This window comes from Cryptomeria japonica, chromosome 7 (assembly GCF_030272615.1).
Source record: "Cryptomeria japonica chromosome 7, Sugi_1.0, whole genome shotgun sequence".
NCBI lineage: Eukaryota > Viridiplantae > Streptophyta > Pinopsida > Cupressales > Cupressaceae > Cryptomeria > Cryptomeria japonica.
Window position 1 is genome coordinate 772,862,022 of NC_081411.1, and position 26,744 is coordinate 772,888,765.

Here is a 26,744-nt window from a genome sequence, read left to right on the forward strand (position 1 = left end):
GATCCACCTCGATGCCTTTTCTGATACAATGTAGCCCAAGAGTTTTCTGAATGTGACCCTGAAAACACACTTTTTAGGGTTTAATCTGACACTAAATTGCTCTAGGCTCTGAAATATTTTATCAAGAATGTCCAGGTGTTCTTCTCTTGTGAATGATTTGGCTAGCAAGTCATCTACATAATTCTCCATAAAAGTATGCATCATGTCATGGAAGATTGTTGTCATTGCACTTTGATAGGTTGCACCAACATTTTTCAAACCAAAAGACATGACGTTCTAACAGTATGTACCCCATGGACACATGAATGTCATTTTATCCTGATCCTCTAGAGCTATCTTTATTTGGTTGCAGCTTGAAAATTTTTCCATGAGTGATATCATTGCGTGCCCTGTCGTGAGATCCACAATTGTATCAATGCTTAGTAGAGGAAAATCATCTTTCGAACAGGCCTTGTTGAGGTCCCTAAAGTCTGTACAAATCCTGATGCTTTTATCTGGTTTATATACTGGCACAATGTTAGAGATCCATTCGGCATAGTCTATAGGATGGATGAAACCGACATCTAGTAACTTCTTCATCTCTGCTTTAACCAATATGGCGACATGTGGGTTCATCTTTCTCAGTTTTTGTTTGACAGGTTTAGCTCCACGAGCGATTGACAAGTGATGCATAATGAGATCTGGATCTACACCTGGCATATCTGCATAAGACCAAGCAAAGTTGATTTGCTTCTCCTTGAATAATTTGACAAAGTCAAGTTTTTCTTTTTCTGTTAGTGATTCCACCAGATGTATGGTTCATGTTGTTGCTTCAGTGTCAATATTTATTGATTGAGTTGGCTCAATCTAAATTGGAGATCTTTCCTAATAATGTTCAGGAGGAGTGTCAAGTCTCTCATCCTCAAGCGCCTCAAATATGTTTTCACCATTAGATGCGTCCTTTGTTTTTACTTCTTTGTGATCTAATACTGCCATTAGATGGTTTTCACCATTAGATCAATTTTTTATTTTGCTCATTTTGTGACTAAGAGACTTGGCACTCTCCTGATTGCAGACATCATTATGGGTTTCACTGGTGGAGAATGTTTCTGGGTTGATTGATCAGAGGTATTGTACAATGACATCATCATTTTGAAAGGTTGGTATATTGTGCTCGGGTTGTTCCCAGTCTATAAGTTCAGGATATATGAGAGGTGGGGAATTGTTTGGTGGATCAAGGTCTACCACTGTAAGAGTCATCATAGAGATGTTGTCATAGTTGTCAGTAGCATAGGTGAGGTCTATAACAGTCTCAAGGTTTTCAATGGTACTCTTGTTGATATTGCCTCTTTCGTATTGTTCCTGCTCATTCTCATTAGCCTCATACATATGTTGTGTTCTAGATTCAAATGATCTAGGTCTTGAACCTTGTCCCTAATAAGGTATGGGTGTATAGGTGTGGATTGTATTCACCTCAGTATCCTCAGTGATATCAAAACAAATGTCCCATTCCTACTATTTGGAATATGTTTCAGAATCGTTGTCCAAGGTTACCCCACTGAATTGGACAAGAGTGTTGTATGGAGAGAAAAGGTCAGTGATAATTGATACCAGTTTGGTAGCTTATTCTAATTCAATTTGTGTGCTTGTTTGTGCTCTTATGATTCTCTCATACAAAGTTTCCCTTCCTTGAGTAGCAATCTCCTCATGTTGTGGCTCAAATTCGGTTTGATCAAGTGCTTGTACATGATGTACTTGTTTATAAGAAGCCTCCTCTCTTTGGATAGCGAGCTCTTCTTGTCGCTTCTCATTTTCTTCATACTCTTGTTCTTTTCTTGTCTTTTGGGTTGCTTGGTGTATCACCTCTTGCCAGGAGTCTTCGTTATGTGTTACCTTTTCTCTCCATTGGGGTTTTTGATGGTGATCGTGCTTTTGTATAGGTTGAATATGTTGATCATACCCAAGTCCTGATTTGTCTTTTGCAAGTTGTGAATGGGGTTTTATGGGTTCTATGATGCCCACTTAACACTTGTCAATAGGTCTTTTTCCTCTGTATCCCATTCGTTGCATGATTTTGAACCCATTTCCATACTATTTTGTAGGAATGACCACTTCGAGGGTAACAACTCTTATTTCTTCCTAATCCTTGTAGAGCCAGTTGAGAATATCCTTATCATCTGATTCTTCTGCAAGTGTGTCGATTTGGATAAATTTTCCATCAAACTTCTTGATGGGTTGTGATTCTTGGTGTCTTGATGTTGAAGGTTGTTCGTGAGATCTTGGTGAATTTGGAAACTTAGATAGGCATAGGGGTTCAAAAGAGTATTCCCCCATACCTTGGTCCTTTATCTTCATCTTTTTCTCAAAGTCTATGGACAACGGATTGAGTTTTTCTTGATTATTGGATGATGAGGAAGCTTGGGCCTCCCTTTTGTGTGGAACCAAAACATTTTGAGTTGCCCCCATATCGTTGCAATATTGAAAGGGGTTAGTGTCTTTTGATATCGAGATCTCTTGTCCATTGTAGGGGAACTTGAAGCATTGATGCTACGTGGAAGGTACCACTTGCATTCCATGGATCCAAGGATGACCCAAGAGTATGTTGCAATTCAAGTCTATGTCTAAGACTTGGCACATTGTGTCTTTTTGCATAGGTCCTACCTAAATGGGTAGTATCACTATTCCTTCAAATGACCTTTCTTCATCATCATAAGCTTTGAAAGTGATCTTCTTGTTAGGGTCTATAGCTTGCTCGAAGAAGCCCAATGCACATATAAAATTTAAGGTAAATATATTGAGACCAACTCCTCCATCTATTAGCACTCTTTTCACCCGGTGTTTGTATATTAGGACTTCGATATGGAGTGGGGTGTTGTGCGGATGACTCAAGGAGACGTCATAGTGTTCTGAGAAAGATATGTTATGTGGCACCGTCATATGTTCCACCATGGCTTCAAACCGATTGATATCCAGATTGTGTGGAACTATTGTTTCCACAAGAGCTTGCTCCAAGATATCCTTACGCTTTGGTGAAAGTTTGAGCAATTCTAGTATTGATATCTAAGCAGGTGTCCTTTGTAGTTGGTCGACCAAGTTATATTGAGTCTTAGGGAGGGTTGTTGCTTTAGATGTACCCCCCTTCAAGACATATTTCTAAGCCCTCGTTATTACTTTTACCTGCGCATGTTCTTGTTTATCTTTGATTTGTATGACATTTACTTGAATGTCACATGTCGATATGTGATTTATGGCATTTTCATATATGTGGTTGATGCGGGCTCCCTTGGTGTTGTTTGATGTTGATGCTCCTCCCTTGTCATAATTAGGAAGAGGTTTTTTGAAAGCCTCATGATCACCATTGGTTTTATGACCATCAACTATTATGTCTCCTTTGTCTAGCATGACTTGAACCAGGTTTTTCAACCGCATGCAATCATTTATTCTATGCCCCTTGTTTCGATGATAATATCAATAGTGCAAGTCATTCCACCATGGTGGTTTGACTTGGGGTTCAAATTTTCTTATGACTGGAAATGTGATGATCTTGTTTTCCAATAGTTCTTGAAATGCAGATTCCAGGGTTTGTCCCAATGGTGCATATGTTCTTCGATATGGGGGATGTAGAGTGTTAGCATTACCCCCTTGATTATTGTTGTTCCCTGATTGTTGTTGTTGTTTCCTTGGTTGTTATTACGTTGATAATTGTTAGTGCCTTGATTGACACTTCTTTGATTACTGTTGGATGATGTGTTACCTAATAAAGCCAGTACTGGTTGTTTAGACTTTATGTTGTTGGCATCAACTACACCATCATTAACATCATTTGTATTTCTAGCCCAAAACTTGGACTTGTCAGAGTTGTTGTTATATTGATTGCTATAGGTGTGGTTGTTGTTTGAACTAACACCTTCCCTAGAGAATTTTCAGGTCCCCTTTTTTATCAAGGCTTCCTCTACTTGGATACCATTCTCTATCAATTTTGCAAAAGTAGGTAGACATTGTAGTTTGAGTTGATAACTCATTTCATCGTTTAAATTGTCTATGAAGATTTCCATCTTTTCTTTTTCAAGTACATCACGTGGGTACCTTGAGACCATGCGCCTCCAACATTGTAAGAACACCATGAATTTTTCATTGTTCTTTTGCTTTGTATTGCATACATCAAGAATGGTGACCTCATGTTGGATATTATAGGAGTATTGTGTAATGAATTTATTCACCAACTCATCAAATGATCAAATGGGAGGTGTGAGTTTTGACAGCCACTCCATTGTTTTCCCTCCCAAACTTCTTAACATTGTATGCATGCATCATTGTGGGAAAACTCCAAGCTCATAGTGCAGAATTCTCTGACATGATCATGGGGATCACTCTTACCATTGTACTTGTCATACTTTGGTATATCTGAATTTGGTGGGAAAGGTATCATGTTTAGCCTCCTATCAAAAGGATAAGGACAAATGTCCTCCAAGGAGTACCTTATCGTGGACCCTTGTTGCATATCATGCATTTGTCATTGAAGTGCTTGGAGTTGTCATGTAATATTAGCTAGGGGAACATTGTCTTCATTGGACCTTTGATGAGGGACATGCCCTTGTTCACTAATGTCATCATGATCATGGGTATTGTCTTGGTTGCGGACATTGTCTTGGGTGTTGTCTCCTCTTAAGTGTTCTTGATTTTGAGTGTTGAATGCGTAGACCCTTGGCCTTGTTCTTGAATTTTCCATGTCAAAATCCTCATGCATCCTGACTCCTTTTCTATTTAGCATGAGGAGGTACTTTTGTTTATTAGAATCTATTAGCCTTTCCATGAGTTTTTGGAAGGCAGCACTTTGTTGGCATTGTTGGATGAGTTCCTCAGTAATCTCCTCTTCCCCCATATGAATGTATATATCAAAAGGGTTGGATTCCCTACGACTCATCCTTGATTCTGGTTGTGGATCTGATTCATTGCCTTTTGAGATCGAGTGACAACGGGCATCAATATACCTCTACAGTGGTGAATTCTTCTTCTCCTAACAGGGTTCTTGGTGGGGTTGGTGGCTCAGGTCGATTCTCATTGTAAGTGATGCAAATTCTTGGAAAGAAGGCGAGATTGATCTTTCTGGCTTTTGTTAAGGCATTGATTGAATGTTTCTTTATGAGTGTAAGCTCTAGTTCTCAAAGGCTCTTTGTCAAACTCATTGGTTTTTCCTTGGAGATACAATCGCATATGACACAATAAAATACGATGTGATGCAAACAGTTGACAGTTGATGTAGAGAAACTTTATCCTCTTGATAAGTGCCCTAGGACTAGGTTGTCTCTTCTTCAACTTAGTCTTTTGATGAAGACTTCTTCTCAAAATACGGGGAGTAGTCATACAAATGATCAAAGAGTTTTGATGTTGATGGTTGATATGGATACTTTGTTTTGAATACTCAAACTTACTAAGTCAAATAGAGGGTTTGTTCGATAGGCCCCTATGACAAAGTGTGTCAAATGATATGGATAAAGTCTCTTGATATGGAAACTTGATTTGACTAACTTGAATACCTAGCTAGGTAATGTTGTTGAGATAGTTGGATGATAAACTCTTGATCACTTGGTTTGATACTCCTCTAAATTGGTTGGATGAAAATCTTGCCTAAAGATAGTTGAAACATTGATAACCACCTCCAAAGGTGCTTTGTTGGGTTTGAAAATTTCTTTCACTTATGACCCCTCCTTGTTTTGAACTAGTTTTTGAGTTTGATTTTTGGATGTTTTTGCAAGATATTTAAGCATTTATGACAAGAATACATAGCACACACGAAGACAATGGCCATCCTAATGCTAAACATTGAGTGTATGTTCTTTGAGGATGTGTTCAAATCCCTGATGTTTTCACTGGTTTGGATACAAATAAGACACACCAAGTAGACTCTTTATTCAAGGGTCATTGACAATATCATAGCCCACACTCGATACTCCTTCAACTCAAACAACTATGTCACCCCCTAGAGGGCGCCCATTTTTTTGCCTTTGTCCAGAAATTAACCTAAAGAGGATTGCTCCTCAATTGAGTAGTTATATTGGGAGATGTATGGTGGGTAATCTTGGGGGCAGATTATTCCACACCCTTTCACTATGATATTGCCAATGTATGGCAACTGACTCGGCTCAAATTTTCTACTTCTATGGTTCGTAATAAGGATTTTGTTCAGCGATAAACTCAATTAAGAGACTTCCCCATCTTTAGAACAATTTTTTTTTGTGTCACAAGGATACTAGGGCAAGGTTATCAAATACACACTATCGTTGGAGGGGATTTTCATCAGCCTCCACATTTGATTATAGTGGGTTGGTAAACTTGGCAATAAAGGCATTGCCCACTTGGGTCGTACCCTTCTCACTAGCCCCGTCAAGGCTTCGGGTTGTAATCCTATGAGGATCCGGTTAATACTGAGAAGGGGGGTGAATCAGTATTAAGACCAATTCAACTTAAACTCAAAATCAAACTTATTTCAGCTTATCTCAGATCTGAAAATATCTCAACTTCTGTAATCAGATCTAATAACTTCTTTACCATATTTGCTTAACACATTAATCAAATAATTTACCAATTCATTAACCTTATCAATAAGATCAAAAACTTTCTCAAACAACTTCTTATCAGTATCGGTAACCTCTGATAAATTACTGATAAAACATAATAACCGGTTTCTCAGAAATAATGCATGAAATGAAATATAAACAAAAACATCACATGAAAAACATTCCACACATGAACACCATAACTTTTTGATGTGGAAACTCAAATAGGGAAAAAACCACGGTGGGATTTGTCACCCACAAATATTTGTACTCTTTTGAAGTACACCCTGTTAAGAGCTTAGCCTTGTTATAAGCTTACAATACACCCAATTAAGAGTAGACCCTTTCAGGAGTCACCTCGTTAGGGGATTTGCCTTGCAACTCGATTAAGAGCTTGATGACCTGTTAGGATCAACCTCATGAGAGGATTTAATACTCTTTTGAGAGCTTCCCTATTATGGGACTTAAATGATTAAGGCATGTTAGAACCTACCCAGTTAAGGGATTTAACCTGTTGCAACTGTTAGGGAACAACAGTAAGAAAATGATTTGTTTTCTTGCACTTCTCTACTTGCTTGATCAGATCCAGTTATACACAACACTACAACTCTCAGGAAGATTACACACTTCACTTGGACGTCTTAACACATTCTATAAGACCACTGACTCAATAAACATCAATTGTGTCGACATAAATAGCCATCTCAACTAGGTCAGCCACAAAACCTAATTACATCAAGAATTTACAATAAGATCACAAAAGATCATCATAGATCGCTATCCAGATCATAAAAACAAATTACAATGCAATATCAATCATTGATTGATCATAAGTCATCACGAAAATCCAATTTGTATCCTCAAAACACTCTCCAAAGCATTTTGCTTGATTCCAAGAAAATCTTCCTTGAATCGCACTAAAACAGCTATTAAATCTTTCATGCAGGTTGTGTCATGTTACCAACTTTAAGTAGACTCGTTGTTGATCACCGTCATTACATAAATCATTATCGGTTTGAAGATTTCTTCACCACTCCTTAAACCCTACTAAAACCTTAGCAAAACTTCATCAAAAATTGAAACACGCCTTTCGGTAATCATCACAAGTTCCAGTTTCAATCACATACATCTTTCCATGATACAAGTTCACCATTCAAATCGCAAATCATCAATCATTTCCAATTGACCGATCCAATCAAAAAAATTCAACTTTACCGGTTAAAGTCCTAATTCACAGACTTTAGATCACTGTCGGTAAACCTTGTCTTCCGGTAAACCAAATCACTTAGATGATAAAACAAAACATCAGGAACATCAGTTGCCAGCAGTGACAACACAAATAGCTGATCATGCCATCTATTCATAGAATCTCAATCTCTTCATCACAAATAGACTTATATCCTTTACCAATGCAGTCATCCAACTTCAACTACATGACCTGATCTGCATCAGTTATACCAAATGCCAACAATCTCCCCCTTTGGCAATCATGGCAACACTAATCAAAATACACAATCAGAACACCATCATCATCATCAAACTTGCTTTTCGATATCACATTATTTCTCCTTTACATCTCTCCCTAAATAAATGCTTCACTCAATTTGATCTTCAACTTCTCACATGTCTGTCAAATCTGATTTCTATTCATTTCTTCTCCCTCTTTGACAACAATGCCAAAGATGTAAATGCATCACTTGTCATTAATTATGTTGCTACCTCTTTCACCATCTCTGCTACATAAATCAAAAAATTATAACAAAGCATTAAATTAGAATTTTACATCAAACTTGCTTCTCAAAGGAGTAGCTTGTACCTTAATCATTCCTTAGTGTAAAATAAACATGAAATCCACAGGATTGATGGATCTCCATCATTCTAGTTCTTTCGGTGTAGAGGTCTAACCCCTAGTTTACCTCTAAGAAACTCAAAAGTAGCATTCGGTAAGGGTTTAGTAAAGATATCAGCCAACTGATCTTTACTCTTCACATATTCCATCTTCACTTCCTTATCTTGAACTCTTTCCCTTATGAAATGATACTTCAATTCAACGTGCTTGGTTCTAGCATGTAACACAAGATTTTTAGAAATATTGATTACACTTGTATTATCACAATAGATAGTCATCGGTTCTGACATATCTATCTTGAATCCTTCTAGCACATGTCTCATCCATATTGCCTACGTGCAATTCATGGATGCGGCAACATACTCAGCCTCAGTTGTAGATTGAGAAACACAAGTTTGTTCCTTGCTCGTCCATGCCACTAATCTTCCTCCAAGTAGAAACACTCCACTGGTTGTGCTTTTCTAATCATCAACATTACCTGCCCAATCAACATCAGTAAAGGCATTCAAAGTAAAATCACCTATATAGGGATACCATAAACCATAGTCCACTGTGTCTTTGAGATACCGAAAAATTCTCTTCATAGCCACCATGTGAATTTCTATAGGCTCTTTTTGAAATCTTGCAACTAATCCAACAACATGAGAAATATCCAGTCTGCTATGGACAACATAATGTAGTTTGCCAATCATAGATATGTATTATTTTTCACTAACAGCAAGGGATTCATCTTCTTTTGACAACTTGCAACCAGTCACCATCAATGTACCTACAGTCGGTTTGCAGTCTTCCATGTTGAAAGTCTTCAAAACCTCTTTGATATACTTGGTCTAACAAATAAAGATACCACCATCTAGTTGTTGGACCTATAAGAAAATAAAGAACTTGATTTCTTCGATTAGAGACATTTCAAATTCCTTTTTCATTATATCAGGAAAGTCCATACACATATCATCATTGCCATCAAAAATTATATCATCAACAAACACTTCTGCTATCAACATCTTGTCTCCATCAGTCTTCAAATAAATATTGTTGTCCTCACTGGTACGTTGGAATCCAATCTTGATCAAATGTGCATGTAATCTCTCATACCATGCTCTCAGTGCCTGCTTAAGACCATAGAAAGCTTTGTGCAATTTACACACCATGTCTTTATCATCGGTCAAGGAAAATCCATCAGGTTGCTCAATGTATACTTCTTATAGAATCCCATTTAGAAAGGCTGACTTGACATCCATTTGGTAGACTTTGAATCCTTTATATGCAGCAAATGCCAATAGCATTCTTACACCTTCCAATCTAGCAACAGGTGCAAATGTTTCACCATAGTCCTCACCTTCCTCTTGAGCATACCCTTTGCAGACTAACCTTGCCTTGTTTCTTACAATCCTTCCTTCATCCAATTTATTCCTAAAGACCCATTTAGTTCCAAATACATTTTTATCATCCAGTCTAGGAACAAGTGACCATGTCCGATTCTTCTCAATTTGATCTAATTTTTCATTCATTGTCCTCACCCAATCATTATCCTTTAGTGCTTCCTTAACTTTCTTGGGTTCAATTGTAGACATCAAACATGAATTCTCTCTGATCTTTCTCCTGGTTTGCACACTTGCATTCTTGTCACCAATTATTTGTTCTTGTGAACAATTTAGTCTGACATATCTAGGTATTGCATGTGTTGGTTTTGCATCTTCTTCATCAGATTCTTCATCTTCACTGTCATCGCTCACCGGTTGAACACCTAGTTCTGCATTTTCCGGTTGTTCATTATTCTTTGCTTCCAGTTCAAAGATCACAAACTTTTCCTCATTATCATCCTTCTCAAATTCAGATCTGCTTGTACCTTCAAACTTATCAAATAAATCATCAACTTTTACATTAGCACTTTCAATAATTTTCTTAGTCCTCTTATTGTAATATTTATATGCTTTATTCTTAGAAGAGTAACCAAGAAAAATTCTCTCATCAGATTTTGCATCAAATTTCTCAATGTAGTTATCTCTTTTGACTTCCAAAGATTTTAAAATAACTAACACAAGGAGTTTTTCCATACCATAGCTCATAGGGTGTCTTATTGTTACCTCTTTTTACCAGTACCCGGTTAAGAGTATATACAACAGTACTGACCGCTCCTCTTCAAAACATTTTGGATACATTACTCCATAATAACGTAGTTCTTGCAACTTCAACTATTGTTATTTTCATTCTTTCTGCAATGCCATTCTGTTGTGGTGTCCTCAAAGCTGACATTTGTCTTTTTATACCATGTTCAACACAATACTTAACAAATTCATCAGATGTGAATTCACCACCTCGGTCTGATCTTAAACACTTCAAGTTCGTACTTGGTTCCTTCTCAACTAAAGCTTTAAATGATTTAAATTTATTAAATGCTTATGATTTCTCTCTTAGAAATGTTACCCACATCATTTTAGAATAGTCATCGGTGAAGATCATGAAATACCATTCACCATAATAACTATTTGTTCTCATAGGGCCACAGAGATCAGTATGTACCAAATCTAAAACATTCTTAGAAATACCATTCTTGCTCTTGAAAGAAATAGAGGTCATCTTACCAATTTCACAATCTTTGCATATCACACTATCCGGTTTGACAAGTTGGGGTAATCCTGTTACAACACTTGACTTGCTTATCTTAATCAGATTATCAAAATTAACATGACAACATATTTTATGCCATAACCAGCTGTCATCCATTCTTGCAACCAGACAATTATTAATATTACTATTCAAATGGAATAAGTTACCTCTAGTTTGCTTCCCGGTAGCAATCAGTTCACCATTACTTCCAAGAATTTTGTAGACTCCACTCTTAAATTCAAGTAAATAACCTTTATCATTGAGTTGACCAACACTTAAAAGATTATGATTAAGAACATCAACCCAAAATACATCATCAGCATTACTCTTTCCATTTAGAGAGATAGATCCTTTACCTTTCACCATCCAAGGAGAGTTGTTTCCAAATCTAACAACACCTCCATCAAATTCATTGAGGGTTATGAACTTACTTTTGTCTCCGATCATGTGGTGTGAGTAGTTGTTGTCTATAATCCACTCATCACTATTCTCCATATGAGATACTAGTGCCTTTTTATCAGACAATTCCTCCTTCGCAGCTACAAACACAATTTCTTCATTGTCATCTTCCTCTTCCGATGACTCATTGGTCACACCTTCATCTACTGCAACATAACAGTGTTTCTTGCCCTTTCCTTTGAATCTTCTAAACTTGTATTTCCTATCAATCTTATGGCAGTTAGCAGCAATATGACCAATTTTATTACAAGAGAAATACTTCTAAGGTAGCTTTCCTCTATTATTACTAGTGCCTCTTGGAAATCTCTTTGCTAACAATGCTTCAAGTTCCATCACTTGATCTTCATTGTCTTCATCTCCCCGATTACTTCCATGACTTGTCCTACACTCATGGTTTTGATATATATCTTTTCCTTTTCTAGCAGATGAACCGGTAACAGAAGCTTTAAAGGCATATTCAGTAGATTTTCTCACACTATTGTCAAAACTATTTAATTCAAAAATAGTAAGCTTATCAATCAATCAATCAACAATTACCTTATCCTTTCCCATAGATATAAGTTCTTGGATTGTCGATACTCTAATAGCATACTGAGGTTGAAGAGCTCTGAGCATTTTACTTACTATTGTATCATCTTCTATTTTGCCTCCAACACTCTTAATGCCGCCAACTTCTTTGATTCCCTGACCATATTTTCCAATATTCTCTCCTTCAAGCATTCTCATGTCACCTAATTTTCCTCTAAAGCTTTCCTCTTTAGCTCTTTGAACATGCTTATCTCCTCCATAGATTGTTTCTAACTTTTTCCAAACCTCATCTGCAGTTTCCAATCCTTGAACATCAATATATTCTAAATCAGATAAAGTACTTACAATAGCTTCTCGGTCTTGCATGTTATCTTGTTGTTCTCTGAGTTCATCCGATGTCAAGCGAGTAGTGGTAGGAGCAACATATGTCGCTTCCACTTGCTTCCAATATTGTGCACCCAGACCTTTAATGTAGATCTTCATCATGTCCTTCCAGATCTTGTAGTTATCCTTGTTGAACTTGGGACCCTCTTTCTTCATCATCTTTAATTCCTCATAATCTTTTCCTCAAGCGGTTAGGCTTTCTGCACATAGAGGATTAGAGCTATGATATCGATTGTTAATCCTATGAGGATCTGGTTAATACTGAGAGGGAGGTGAATCAGTATTAAGACCAATTCAACTTAAACTCAAAATCAAACTTATTCAAGCTTATCGCAGATCTGAAAATATCTCAACTTTTGTAATCAGAACTAATAACCTCTTTACCAAATTTGCTTAACACATTAATCAAATCATTTACCAATTCATTAACCTTATCAATAAGATCAAAAACTTTCTAAAACAACTTCTTCTCAGTACTGATAACCTCTAATAAATTACTAATAAAACATCATAACCGGTTTTTCAGAAATAATGCATGAAATGAAATAAAAACAAAAACATCACATGAAAAACATTCCACACATGAACACCATAAGTTTTTGACGTGATAACCCAAATAAGGAAAAAACCATGGTGGGAGTTAGCACCCACAAATATTTGTACTCTTTCAAAGTACGCCCTGTTAGGAGTTTAGCCTTGTTAGAAGCTAAAAATATGTCTGGTTAAGAGCAGACCCTGTCAAGAGTCACCCGGTTAGAGGATTTGCCTTGAAACTCAATTAGGAGCTTGATGATCTGTTAAAATCAACCTTGTGAGAGGATTTAACACTCTTTTGAGAGCTGCCCTGTTAGGGGACTTAAATGATTAAGGTATGTTAGAACCTACCCGGTCAAGGGATTTAACCTGTTGCAATTGTTAGGGAACAATAGTAAGAAAATGATTTGTTTTCTTGCACTTCTCTTCTTTCTTGATCAGATCCAATTATACACAACACTCTGCAACGCTCAGGTAGATTACGTACTTCACTTGGATGGCTTAACACATTCTCTAAGACCACCGACTCAATAAACATCAATTGTGTCGACATAAATAGCCATCTCAACTAGGTCGGCCACGAAACCTAATTACATCAAGAATTCACAATAAGATTACAAAAGATCATCGTAGATCGCTATCCAGATCATAACAACAAATTACAATGCAATATCAATCATTGATTGATCATAACTCATCACGGAAATCCGATCTGTATCCTCAAAACACTCTCCAAAGCATTTTGCTTGATTCTAAGAAAATCTTCCTTGAATCACGCTAAAACAACTATTAAATCTTTCACGCGGGTTGTGTCATGTTACCAACTTTAAGTAGACTTGTTGATCATCGGCATAACATAATTCATTACCGATTTGAAGATTTCTTCACCAGTCCTTAAACCCTACTAAAACCTTAGCAAAACTTCATCAAAAATTAAAACACGTCTTTCAGTAATCATCACAAGTTCCGGTTCCCCGGTCACATACATCTTTCCATGATACAAGTTCACCATTCAAACTGCGAATCACCAATCATTGCCAATCGACCGATCCAATCAAAACAATTCATCTTTACCAATTAAAGTCCTAATTCACAGACTTTAGATTACTATTGATAAACCTTGTCTTCTGGTAAACCAAATCACTTAGATGATAAAACAAAACATCAAGAACATCAGTTGCCAGCAATGACAACACGAATAATTGATCATGCCATCTATTCATAGAATCTCAATGTCTTCATCACAAATAGACTTCTATCCTTTACTGGTGCAGTCATCCAACTTCAACTGCATGACCTGATATGCATCAGTTATGCCAAATGCCAACATCGGGAAGGCAGACCCTCTAAAGGTTGTAAATGTTTGAAAGTAAATAAAGCATGAAAAGAATGGATTTGGTTTTTTTATCACCCAATTAAGGGGAGAGCATATACCTACCACTCAAGACAAAGCACACAAATTTATTTTTACCCTTTCAAAGCAATTATTTTCTAAGTCCTAATTGGAGATGTTGCTCCAATCAAAAATGGTGTTCTTTTAATCCCACATAGCAATGATTGTAAGGAAAACACAGTGCGGAAACGTCTCCCTAACATCAATTCAATAGGGGATTAAGCAAGTGTGCCTTTTTAAAATTCTTTTGCAACACATTAAGATGACATAGATAGACGATTCAAGTATCCAAACACACAAAGAAATGACACCAAGCACCCTTACAGAAAAAAACCCACCACCCAATTGCAAAACTACTTTATTCACAGTAAAAGGATTACAATAAAGTTACAGTCTTAACAGAGAAGATATTCATTCTCAGTCTACAAGTTCGGAACTCTGCTTTAACATCACGCAGAATGTACAAGACTAAAGACATGCAAGACTTCAATAACGTAGCTTCTTTGCATTCCTTTGTAGTCACTTCGTTCTACTATGATCAACCACCGTTCAGCCTCACACTTTGTTCTACTCAATCACAGTTCAACCTCTGTCACCTTTCAGTTACATTTCTAGCAACATATATATCAGCCAAGATTGCAATATATCCGTTAAGCATAACCATTGTGGAATCCAACGGTCTTCCATCCGTCCAACTGCATTTCGGTTTCCTCTAGCCACTCTGACAGTTAGTCGCTCCAACCACCAGGAAGTCTAACCATCGAGCGACTGCCAGTCGGATCATGAACTCGTGGAAACCAAATATCCCACATTCATCCGGAAGTTGGGTCGGCTCGTATTAAAATACACCGACGAAACTATCTTCAGTATCTGAGTGTTCACCTTTTTGGAACTCAGTTGGATCACACACCCGCAATCGGTCTCCGCTCCATCGGCCATCGGTATAGCTTTCAACCGGTAGAGTCGATCGCTCGATGATACCCGATTTTCGAAGGCGACTCCATCGGGTTATCGGCAAGACATGTAAAATGTTACTCCGATCTCCGATAACCAAGAGCAGACCTCATTGGGACATCGGCACCAACCTTGAGAAGTTATCCCGATCTCCAATAGCCAAGAACGCACCTCATCGGCCCATTGGAACCAACCTTGAGATGTTACCCCAAACATGCATTGTTATCCTAATAACCTATGGTGGTCTCATCGGGTCATCGGAACACACCCAGAACTACTATGCCGATATGCATTGTGATAACCTAAGGAGGTCCCATCGGGTCATCAGATCACACCCAAAACTGTTATCCCGATAACCGAAGCACTCCGAGACAAAACAAAGCGGGCTCATCAGGACTTCAGCGTAACTATCTTCTCGTCAACCTGATAGCCGATATCAAACCGATCGCTGAGAGGGACTTCATTGGGTATCGGTGTAGCTTCAAAACTGAACCTCCAATAACCGATGACGACCCGGACCGCTTAAGATAGATCCATCGGGTATCGGCACAACTTCAAATAGGAACATCCGACAGTCGATGACAATCCCGACCGCCTAAGGTAGCTCCATTGGGTTTCAGCATAACATCCAGCAGGCTCCTCTGATAGTCGAAGTTACCCTGATGTCCGAAGTCGACTTCGTTGGGTCATCGAGATGACTCCAATCTGGATAACCCGATAGGTGAAGTTACCCCAATGACCGAAGGCGACATGGTCGGTTCATCGAGATGACTTCAAACCTGTTATGCCGATATGTGATGTATTCCAACCGGAAGACAGCTAACACATCGGGACTTCGGTGTAACAAATATCAACCCCTCCCAATAGCCAATACCAGGTCCGAGAAGCTGATCTCATTGGCAAGAGTTGTCCCGATGGAGAGAAAGACATCGGCCTAAGTCACATCAATCAGTAAGTGTTCAACAACCAAGAAGGTAACACTCTGCTGCTCCATTGATGTAGGCTACTCCGATCAAACCGAACATGGTTAGGAGAATTCGAGGCATATTCCCAACAATCTCCCACTTGTCGAGGAATCCACTGGACCTGTCTGCCATGCTGAATACATACCGACACCACTGAGAACCATGGACTCAAAAAAGCCCATCAATGTTGATATACCATTTGGTCACAAACCACCAGGAAATACAGTTTACTTTGTGCACCATTGAGACACAAGAAGAGAAGTCTCCTCTCACCCATAGATACTCCCACCTTCTATCATGCCACTACCACCAGACACACAGAGAATCTATCTACTAAGAAAAACATAACTCTGACTTCCAGAACACAAAACCTCACATTCCCAAGGCTACTCAAATGTACCAACATTTGTTACAAACATAGTTAGAATAGCACCCACAACAAGTGCTAGTACATCCAACCATACATACCTTCATGGTATAACAAGATGAATTTCAAATCATCAACATATGCAACCTGTTACTCACAGTCTCAAACTTCAAGTGCAATGATAATCACATACACACCAAGAAGCTCCCACTACATAGGTAATGTCAGAATTGAAAAAGATCCTTTTGTCAACAATTCATAGAAGTAAATAAAACCTTTGTACCAAGAGCATTCACAATACTAACTGTAAACAAAGAACCTACAAGCAAGTCTTCACAGCACCCTGTATCATACCCTTTCTTCACTTCTAAATGCTAACTGTGTTATCACAGATGAATTCCTTTCAGTTGAACCTATTACCCATTCCAACTCAGCACCATCTACATTTCCATGTTTCCAAGAACACTTTTAGCTGATCAGCCCATGCCAAAACTTCAAATGCAAAACCACATTATCATGAAGTACCAAACAAATGATCAATGTGCTCTAAGCACAGAAACAGAACTAAGATCATTGTCAAAATTCCAACTGCAGCATCAGGAACTTAAACATGACAACCATGATCTAAAACATCTCTTTCAAAGAGATTACATGCTTTGTATGAACATAAACACATTATGTCAAAACTCTAAATGCATCTCAAGAGTATATCCTAACATAAAAACATCCTAACTAAGGATTACAACATCTCTGCCAAAGACCCATTATGAATCCTCGAGATGTTAACATCTCCAGTTACATGAAGAACATTCACCAATACATGATGAATCTGCATCACTGCCAAAGACCCAAGGTACCCAGTCCTAATGGCATCGTGATTGAGCTAGACACCGACAGATGTCTAACTTGCCAAAGCAGCTCAAAAGGTATCTCCATCCTTGTTCTGAGAGGACCCAGAATCAGAAGAACCCTTACTTTTCTTCTTCTCTCTGCAATCCTTCCAGATGTGACCAGTCTTCCCACAATTCCAGCATTTCACTTTGGACTTCTTTCCAGGAGTCTCGGAGCTTTCCTCTGACTTGGACTTCGACTTCTTGTCCTCCAACTTACCTTTAACAGCAAGAGAATCCTTGACCATGTTAGAATATTTCCTTCGACTTTCTTCTTACAGCAACGAAGCAACCACACCTTCCATAGTGAGCTTGGTTGTTGTACTCCCAATGGTCATTACCAGATGATCCCATGAGTCAGGCAAAGAACATAACAGAAGCATACATCGATCCTCGTCATCAATCTCGACTCCTACAGAGGTTAACTAAGCAATGATCATGTTGAAAACATTCAAATGATCTGCAACAGATGTACCCTCGTCCATCTTCAGGGAATATAACTTCTTCCTCGAGAACAACTTATTTACTAGAGACTTTCCCTGATAAATATCTCCAAGCTTCTTCCACAGAAGATTAGCAGTCATCTCCTCATGGACATTCAACATAACAGAATCTGCCAAACAGAGTCTGATTAACCCTCTAGTTTTTCTATCTGCAAGATCCCAGTCTTCATGCTTGAAGGTTTAGAGGTTACAATCACAGCACCCCAGAGATCTCTATCAACCAGCAAGTCTTCCATCTTGAGTTTCCACAACTCAAAACTTGCACCATTGAGTTTCTCGATCTTCGGTCACCCAGAAGCATTCACCATCTTAATCTGCAAATAAGACAAATAACAGCCCTACCCAACAATTGACGCAACAACAGCCCTACCCAACAAGGATAACAAAACAGGCCAAGCTCTAATACCACTTGTAAGGAAAACACAATGCAGAAACGTCTTCCTAACGTCAATTCAATAGGGGATTAAGCAAGTGTGCCTTTTCAAAATTCTTTTGCAACACATTAAGATGACACAGATAGACGATTCAAGTATCCAAACACACAGAAAAATGACACCAAGATTTACGTGGGAAAACCCTTACGTGAAAAAACCCACCACCCAACTGCAAGACTACTTTATTCACAATAAAAGGATTACAATAAAGTTACAGTCTTAACAGAGAAGATATTCATTCTCAGTCTACAAGTTCGGAACTCTACTTTAACATCACGCAGAATGTACAAGACTAAAGACATGCAAGACTTCAATAACGTAGCTTCTCCGCATTCCTTCGTAGTCACTCTGTTCTGCTATGATCAACCACTGTTCAGCCTCACACTCTGTTCTACTCAATCACTGTTCAACCTCTGTCACCTTTTGGTTACATTTCTGGAAACATATATATCAGCCAAGATTGCAATGTATCAGTTAAGCATAACCATTGTGGAATCCAACGGTCTTCCATCCGTCCAACTGCGTTTCGGTTTCCTCTAGCAACTCTGACAGTTAGTCGCTCCAACCACAAGAAGTCTAACCGTCGAGCGATTGCCAGTCAGTTCATGAACTCGTGGAAACCAAATATCCCACATTCATCCGGAAGTCGGGTCGACTCGTATTCAAATACACCGACGGAACTATCTTCAGTATCCGAGTGTTCACCTTTTTGGAACTCAGTTGGATCGCACACCCGCAATCGGTCTCCACTCCATCGGCCATCAGTATAGCTTTCAACCGGTAGAGCTGATCGCCCGATGATACCCGATCGCCGAAGGCGACTCCATCGGGTCATTGGCAAGACATGTAAAATGTTACTCCAATCTCCGATAACCAAGAGCGGACCTCATCGGGACATCGGCACCAACCTTGAGAAGTTATCCCGATCTCCGATAGCCAAGAACTCGCCTCATTGGCCCATTGGAACCAACCTTGAGATGTTACCCCGAACATGCATTGTTATCCCGATAACCTAAGGTGGTCTCATCGGGTCATCGGAACACACCCAAAACTGCTATGCCGATATGCATTGTGATAACCTAAGGAGGTCCAATCGGGTCATCTGCTCACGCCCAAAACTGCTATCCCGATAAGCGAAGCACTCCGAGACAGAACAAAGTGGGCTCATCGGGACTTCGGCATAACTATCTTCTCGTCAACCTGATAGCTGATATCAACCCAATCGCTGAGAGAGACTTCATCAAGTATCGGCATAGCTTCAAAACTGAACCTCCGATAACCGATGACGACCTAGACCGCTTAAGATAGATCCATCGGGTATCAGCACAACTTCAAACAGGAACATCCGACAGTCGATGACAATCCCGACCGCCTAAGGTAGCTCCGTCGGGTTTCGGCATAACATCCAACAAGCTCCTCTAATAGCCGAAGTTACCCCGATGTCCGAAGTCGACTTCATCAGGTCATCGAGATGACTCCAATTCGACTAACCCGATAGGCAAAGTTACCCCGATGACCGAAGGCGACTTCGTCGGGTCATCAGGATGACTTCAAGCCTACTATGTCGATATGTGACGTATTCCAACCGGAAGACAGCTAACACATCGGGACTTCGGTGTAACAAATATCAACCCCTCCCAATAGCCGATACTAGGTCCGAGAAGTCAAGCTCATCGGCAAGAGTTGTCCCGATGGAGAGAAAGACATTAGCCTAAGTCACACCGATCAAAAAGTGTTCAACAACCAAGAAGGTAACACTCTGTTGCTCCATCAGTGTAGGCTACTCCGATCAAACCAAACATGGTCAGGAGAATTCGAGGCATATTCCCAACAATAACTTTATAAACTAGGAATTGGAAATCCTAGTCAACAAAATGAAAGCACGTTGCTATAAAATAAATCGATTTGCAAAAATTGACTAGTTGATTGTTCTTTTTAACCGATATTGCAAAATGATGGTTCGTTTTAGCCAAGATAGTAGAATGAAGTGTTCTTTTTAAACCATCATAGCAATGTAAATGTTTGTTTTAGACCAAGATAGCAAAATGTGCAATTGTTTGTTTTAACCCCAATTGTCAAATGTGAATGACTATCCTAGGATTGATCAATTTTCCCAATTAGAACGTGTTAACAAAAACAACAAGATTGCAAATTTGAAAGTCTTCCAAAACCTGCAAACAATGTATTAGAAAAACGCTCCTTGATGTCTTGTAAAATAGACACAGTGGGCACAAAAATGTGTGCTCTAAAGTGTGGAATCTACAAGAGAATCAAACAACATCAAACACACACATGAAACATTATGTTAGAGTTAGAAATCCAAATAGAAACTAAACTAGGTTGGTTTCAAAATCAAGAACCTCAAGCGTGTCTCATGTTCTTCTATCTCCAAGGATCTTCAAGATTCAAGGTGGCCCTCACTTGGAAGAGCACTTGATCTTTAAGATGACAACCTAAAGAACGAGATTTGAATGATGAATTAGAATCTAAATGGATGCAACTAAGATCCTAGTTGATTAAATGATCAAAACTATTGATATGAAGATGATATGCAAAATGGAGATGTGTTTCCAAATTGAAAGATTAAATGATCTAATTAAACTAAGATGAAGATGAGAATGTTATGAAATGATATGCAATTAGGCTAAATGACTAATCTAACATATGATAGAATCTAAACATGACGCAATTAAGATGGTCTAACACTTGAGAGAGGCACAATGAGAGCTCCTTGATAACCTGCAAAACAACTATAATAAGGATGCATAAAGTGGATTCAGGAATGCTTTGATATGAGACAAGGGCTCATCTTATAGAGTTGAAGGCTTAGAAATGGATGGTGAAGATTGATTACTAATCAAGGGTCAAGATTGAAAAAGAAATGTGGTCCCACATGTGTGTTCCCAAATTTGCAAGCTTAGCCTTGTGACAAGTGGAAGTGGAGTGAAAAGTCAATGTGGTCCCACGTGTGGTCCCAGATTTGCAAGCTTAGCCTTGTGACAAGTGGGAGTGGAGTGAAAAGTCAATGTGGTCCCACCTTGGGAGGAACAAAGGTCCTAAGGGGAAGGGAGATATGTGTTCACACATGTGTGAGCAACCTTGCAAGAAACAAAGTGGATTACTTAGGATAATGAGGAGATTAGATAGGTTCTAGAAGGATATTAGGATGCTAATGAGAAATGTAGGAGAATGCAAATCGAGGGTATAATAGGTATTTTTAGATAAAATAAAAGGTTTATTTTAGCCAAAAAGGTGCAACTTGCATTTGTAGGTTTTTGCAAGCGGGGGGTTATTTACAAATAAATAATGATTTATTTAAATGCAAGGGGATTTTTAATCAAAAGGGAAAAGGCTATTTATTAAATAAATAAGATTTATTCAATTAAGTGGGTAAATGGTACTTAATCAAACCTTAGTTTAATTAGTGGGTTAGATTTAGAAGAAAGGGTAATTAATCAAATCTATAACAAGTCAATTAGAAGAATAGGGATATTAATTAAACTTAATCTAATTAATAGGCGATTAAATGATGATTAAATGAATAAAATCCATTTAATTAGGTGTGCCAGTTTTAGATGTCTACAAACTCAAATTCATTTAGAGGTTTCACTTATTTTTTGGTACATATGATACGTATTTAACTCAAACTTTGATTTATATATGATGGAAAACAGTAATATGTTCTACAAATTCAATGTTGTGTGTTTTTCTAGAATATTTTAAGAATTAAATATTTTCAAATGTTCAATAAATTTGACAAGTTTTTGCCGAATTTTTTCTTAGTCCTCCCGAGTTTTCAAAAATTTTGGGCCAAAAGAGTTATTGCTGAGTAGAGTTTTTCATCTTTGACTCAAACAATATCTTGTGTCCAAATCTGAGGCAATAATTGTTCAAATGCTCCTACGCATAAATTACTGTCCCTACTGCTTGGTAGCTTAAATATTCCATTTTAAAGAGCAAAAAATATAACAGTAAAACCATTTTATAGGAAATTAAAAACATGTTTAACAGCAGAGTGCAAAAGTACCTAGACTACACGATACAGGGTCTTGTTCTTAGCTGAGGTAGCGTTGATGGGCAAACTACATGTGACTTGCAATGCCAGGAATCTCGTTTGGTTAGATAACACTGTATTCAGCTGTTCTTGTAATCTGACACTCTTATATTGCATGTAGGAAGCTTATGAGCAGTGGCACAAGAGTTTAAGAACTTTCACCAGGATTTTCTCAAATAAGAATGGACTCCAATAGTAACTCTTTTAGACTTGGCACGTTATTTAGGGACATCTGCCATACACACCCTCCACACCCAACTGAACGATGCTAGTTATCATGGTGTCAAATTGTGATGGTTATCAGTTTTGTTTCTTTTGACCCAGGCAATGGTGGAAATTTTTCATATATGCCAACACATATTTAAACACCATATTTCAAGACATCTTAACAGAAGAGAAACCAGGTATAGCATTTTCTCAGGCTCCTCAAGACATAAGAATCTCTAATCTATATTTTAAAATAAAGTGTCTTGGGTACTTTCAGTTAGGTTAAATTAGACTAATCATTTGTGGAATCCTTAGCTCGATAACTGGAAGAGGCACGGACTCCATTCAAATTTATGTTTAAGTATGATAAGGTAAGGCTTGATAGAACTGTGCGAAATGACCCAAAAACAGCAGTCCTTTTCCATCTTGCTTTAAGGCAGTTAATTTAACAATACCCACAGCACTTCCCACTTTTTGCCACAGTATAATTAATTGATAAAAAGTGCTCAAATTTGAGAAGCAATAAATAGACCAGCGCATGTAAGATTAATATTTTGAAATCATTTTCAAAAGCAAGAGGAGCAGCATAATACATTGTACTTCCCTGAGATCTTTCAATGAGAACTAAATGCATGTAGATACAAATTTGAATCGATTATCATGTGCCTTGAATGGTAGCTTTTATTAAGTGAGCTATACAGTGGGGTTGCATGTGATAATACATTGATGCCAGGGAAATCGTGCTTGTAGCCATCCTGATCATTACTTAATACTTTCCTTTATGCATCAAAAGTGCAGCACAGGTGGCCATCCGAAGTGGCAACCTTCGTAATGGAACCTTGAATTGAATAACTGCCTTGAATGATGTGTAGTATAAGAACATCAGTAAGAATTCTTTTCACATCTGTGCTCTTGAAGACTGTACACCAGGTAGGAAAAAATCGATCATCCTGGCCTCATCATCTTCTGAAAGAAGAACCGTCCTAAAGGAAAATAACCATTGTATATTTCCTTGACTAAGGTAAAAAGTAACTGACAATCAGTTCATAGGAACAACTATAATTCATCACATTCCGTGAGAGAAAGAATCCATCATAGAAACAATTACAAAGATATTTGAGGCCACAGTATTGTCCAAGCCTATGCACAAAATTGCCAAATAACCCTGTAGCCTAAAAGAATCTCTACACTGTATCCTTACTTATTCTCCTGCAAATACTCTGCCAACTTTAAAAATAAGTTAATTGGAACACATTGGAGCACTAGTGAAATTTTTGTGGTACCAGCTTTTAACAGCAAATAACATCCTCCAAAAGATTCAAATATCTTAGAGATTCAATAACTAATAAATCAGGCAGCGTGGTATATACTAATTACCTTGTACAAGAAATCATTTTCCATTACAATACAATGGCAAGCTCAAGGCCTAGGCATCATCCTTGAGTGTCGTATACTGTTTGGAAGTGTGGGAGAAACAGCGGAATTTAAAGGAACTGTTGAAAATTCTGTGTCAGCAGGATCAGACCACCGACTTTCTCTTGAAATCTGTGTCCTCAAGGGCTGCTCAGTAGATGAGTACGTTATTGGAATGTCTGAAAACCCACCTGTTGAATGTACTGTTTCCTGTGAACTAAAAGGAGATTTTAAAGTGACATCACCTCTGACAGATAAACTTGTACTTGTTTCTGAAGCAGTCAGAGCTCTTGAACCACCAGATACAATCTCTTGACCCTGCTTAGAGACTCCAGCTTTATCCTGTGTTTCTGCATTCTCTCTTCTTTCTCTCTCTTCTGATTCCTTAAGAAGAAAATCAACCCAAAGATCTGCAAAAGACTGAAATTCAAGATAACTATATGTTATTTATCTGAATGTAAACTGGAAGGGAATACTAATAAGTGATTTGTGTGCAGCAAACAGAAAAGATTGTAAGACAATGCATTTAGCAGGCAACTGGTTATGAATAGAAAATGTAATCAACAAGGCCCAGCATAGAATCACATCACTTATTGGTCATGGAATCACAAGAACAACAAAAATCTAAAAAGGAGAGTGACTCAGAGGAAAGAAAAGGCACCCTGCTACACCTTCTTATGAACCTTCACAAGCTATTTTTAATCATAAACTTCACTATAATTTTGCATCATTGTACAAAGTTAGAAAATATAAAAAACTCTTATCCTCCATTAGTTTGGGCTACAGTATGCATAGGAGAGGGTGCATGGAATAAAGAAAGAGAAGAATAACAGATACACAAAACATTTTCAGATGAGAAGAATAACAGATACACGAAACATTTTCAGATAAACTCCCATATTTAAATCAAACAAAAGAAAATTAAAGATAAGCTACAAATATACCAACTCGCGTAACTGTCAAAAATCTTACCCATTATTACTAACTGAAAACTTCCAATTTCTCCCCTGAATAGTTATCCTAACTGGAGTTCTCTAATGTTGGTTATTACCTGGTTGTCAGATGGTACTGGAGGTGAAGTTTGAGTTGAGCCACTTCCCATGATGCCACCAACAAGGCGCCCAGGAAAACCCAGAACACCTCGAACAACACCTTTGCTAGCTCCTTGTTGAGCAAGACCTATCCTTTGCTTATCTTCTTCAGAGAAGCCAAGCATACGTACCATCAGATCTAGAACCTGTACATTCCCGGAAAAACAACCACAATCACAACTAGCTCATGAAAAAAACAACCCAATTAAGAAAGAACTTAGGTTAGGATGCAGCACCTCTTTGCTATGCTGTCGTTGGAAATATGTTACAAGTAATTTTATCACAATGCGCCTGCAACAGTTGTTGGAATCAATAAATTAGTTATGATTAATTTATATAATTGCTAATATAAAGCAATTGGACTTCAGATATTAAAATTTTCCTTTTCCTTGATATAAGCAAAACTCACTTAGTTTTAGATACTTCATGGATACTTGTTCAATAAATTCACATTTCAATAGAATTATAAACCGTAACCAACTAGCATTAGTTCTTTCATCAGTCCAAATTGGGGCTAGGCTCAATCAGACCTACTTATAATACAGACGTTGAATCATATCTTGTCGTGGTTGCCCTTTGGTAATTAATAATGAGAGTCACAAGGCTCTGGTAATAAGTTGAGACACAGTGGGAATATGTTTAAAAGAACATGGTAATGCTGAGCTCCACCTTGCAAAAATGCAGCTGATAAGCATATTTTGGTAGAGAGATGTGTGGTTGATGCTTTGAAATTCAAGGCAAACCCTTTGTGTGTTGTGACTTGCATCTAACACTACACATGTAGATGCAATGCAATTTGTTATTACTCATATTTCTGGCTCTGTTTTCAGTGGTTAAGAAGTAAAACTTCAGAGCTAAAGGAAACCTGTTGAACCTTCAAGATGATGCAACACTAACATATTCATGATTCTGGTTCTCTTTACCATACCAGAAAAGTTGATGTTGAGAAATTTAACAAAAATCAGATCTCAAATTAAGACTGCAGTGCACATAAATAAAAATTTAGTTTGTGCTGATGTATTGATGAAAAAATCCTTCAAAATTATTTGCCAAGCTACTAGCACTTTTGGCTTTTTCAAATAGCTTGTTCATGTATTTAGTTAAAGAGAGTATATCACATGTTATATAACCCTTTCGCTTTCAAAGGATAAGTATCTTATAGTTATTGTTATGAAGGAAAGAATACCAAGGAATCCTTCAAATTTATTTGTCTTCTTGGTGCATCCCCATTTCCAGAAAGTTTCAAGGACAGGGAGGGCACCTAGGGTACATCCCTGGGCCATCCTACAAAAAAAGAAAATGGCAAGAAACATTCCCAAAACACGAGGATGCAGCAAGAAACTTGAAGGGTCGGCTACCAGCCCCTTTCAAAAAATCACATTTTAAAAATGTAACAAAAAATTCAGAAATTTAAAAAAAAAAAACACAAAATTTTTATAAAGAAAAACATTTGAATATTCTTTCTTTATGGGCCCCCACACCCCAGCTCGACCTACATGAGGAAAAAGTGTCATTTCATTGCAAATGCTTTTTTTGTTTGTGCAAAAATAATGCAGCAGGGTTTAAAGGAAAA

At 37.9% G+C, this 26,744-nt stretch overlaps 1 protein-coding gene across 6 annotated transcripts in view; it reads right to left on the bottom strand.

Moving 5' to 3' along the window:
- Positions 1–23,208: 23,208 nt before the first annotated feature.
- Positions 23,209–26,744, bottom strand: part of LOC131063469 (golgin candidate 4) — a 100,382-nt gene continuing 96,846 nt past the window's right edge. For 3 of the 6 annotated variants that reach the window (XM_057997280.2, XM_057997277.2, XM_057997282.2), the window contains 3 exons: positions 25,408–25,462; positions 25,132–25,317; positions 23,209–24,500 (listed from right to left, as the gene is read on the bottom strand). In XM_057997280.2, the coding sequence (XP_057853263.1) occupies positions 24,087–24,500; positions 25,132–25,317; positions 25,408–25,462 (655 nt within the window). In that variant the 3' untranslated portion in view covers positions 23,209–24,086. The remainder of the gene's footprint in view (positions 24,501–25,131; positions 25,318–25,407; positions 25,463–26,744) is intronic. The other 3 variants (XM_057997279.2, XM_057997278.2, XM_057997281.2) reach the window with 2 other exon arrangements.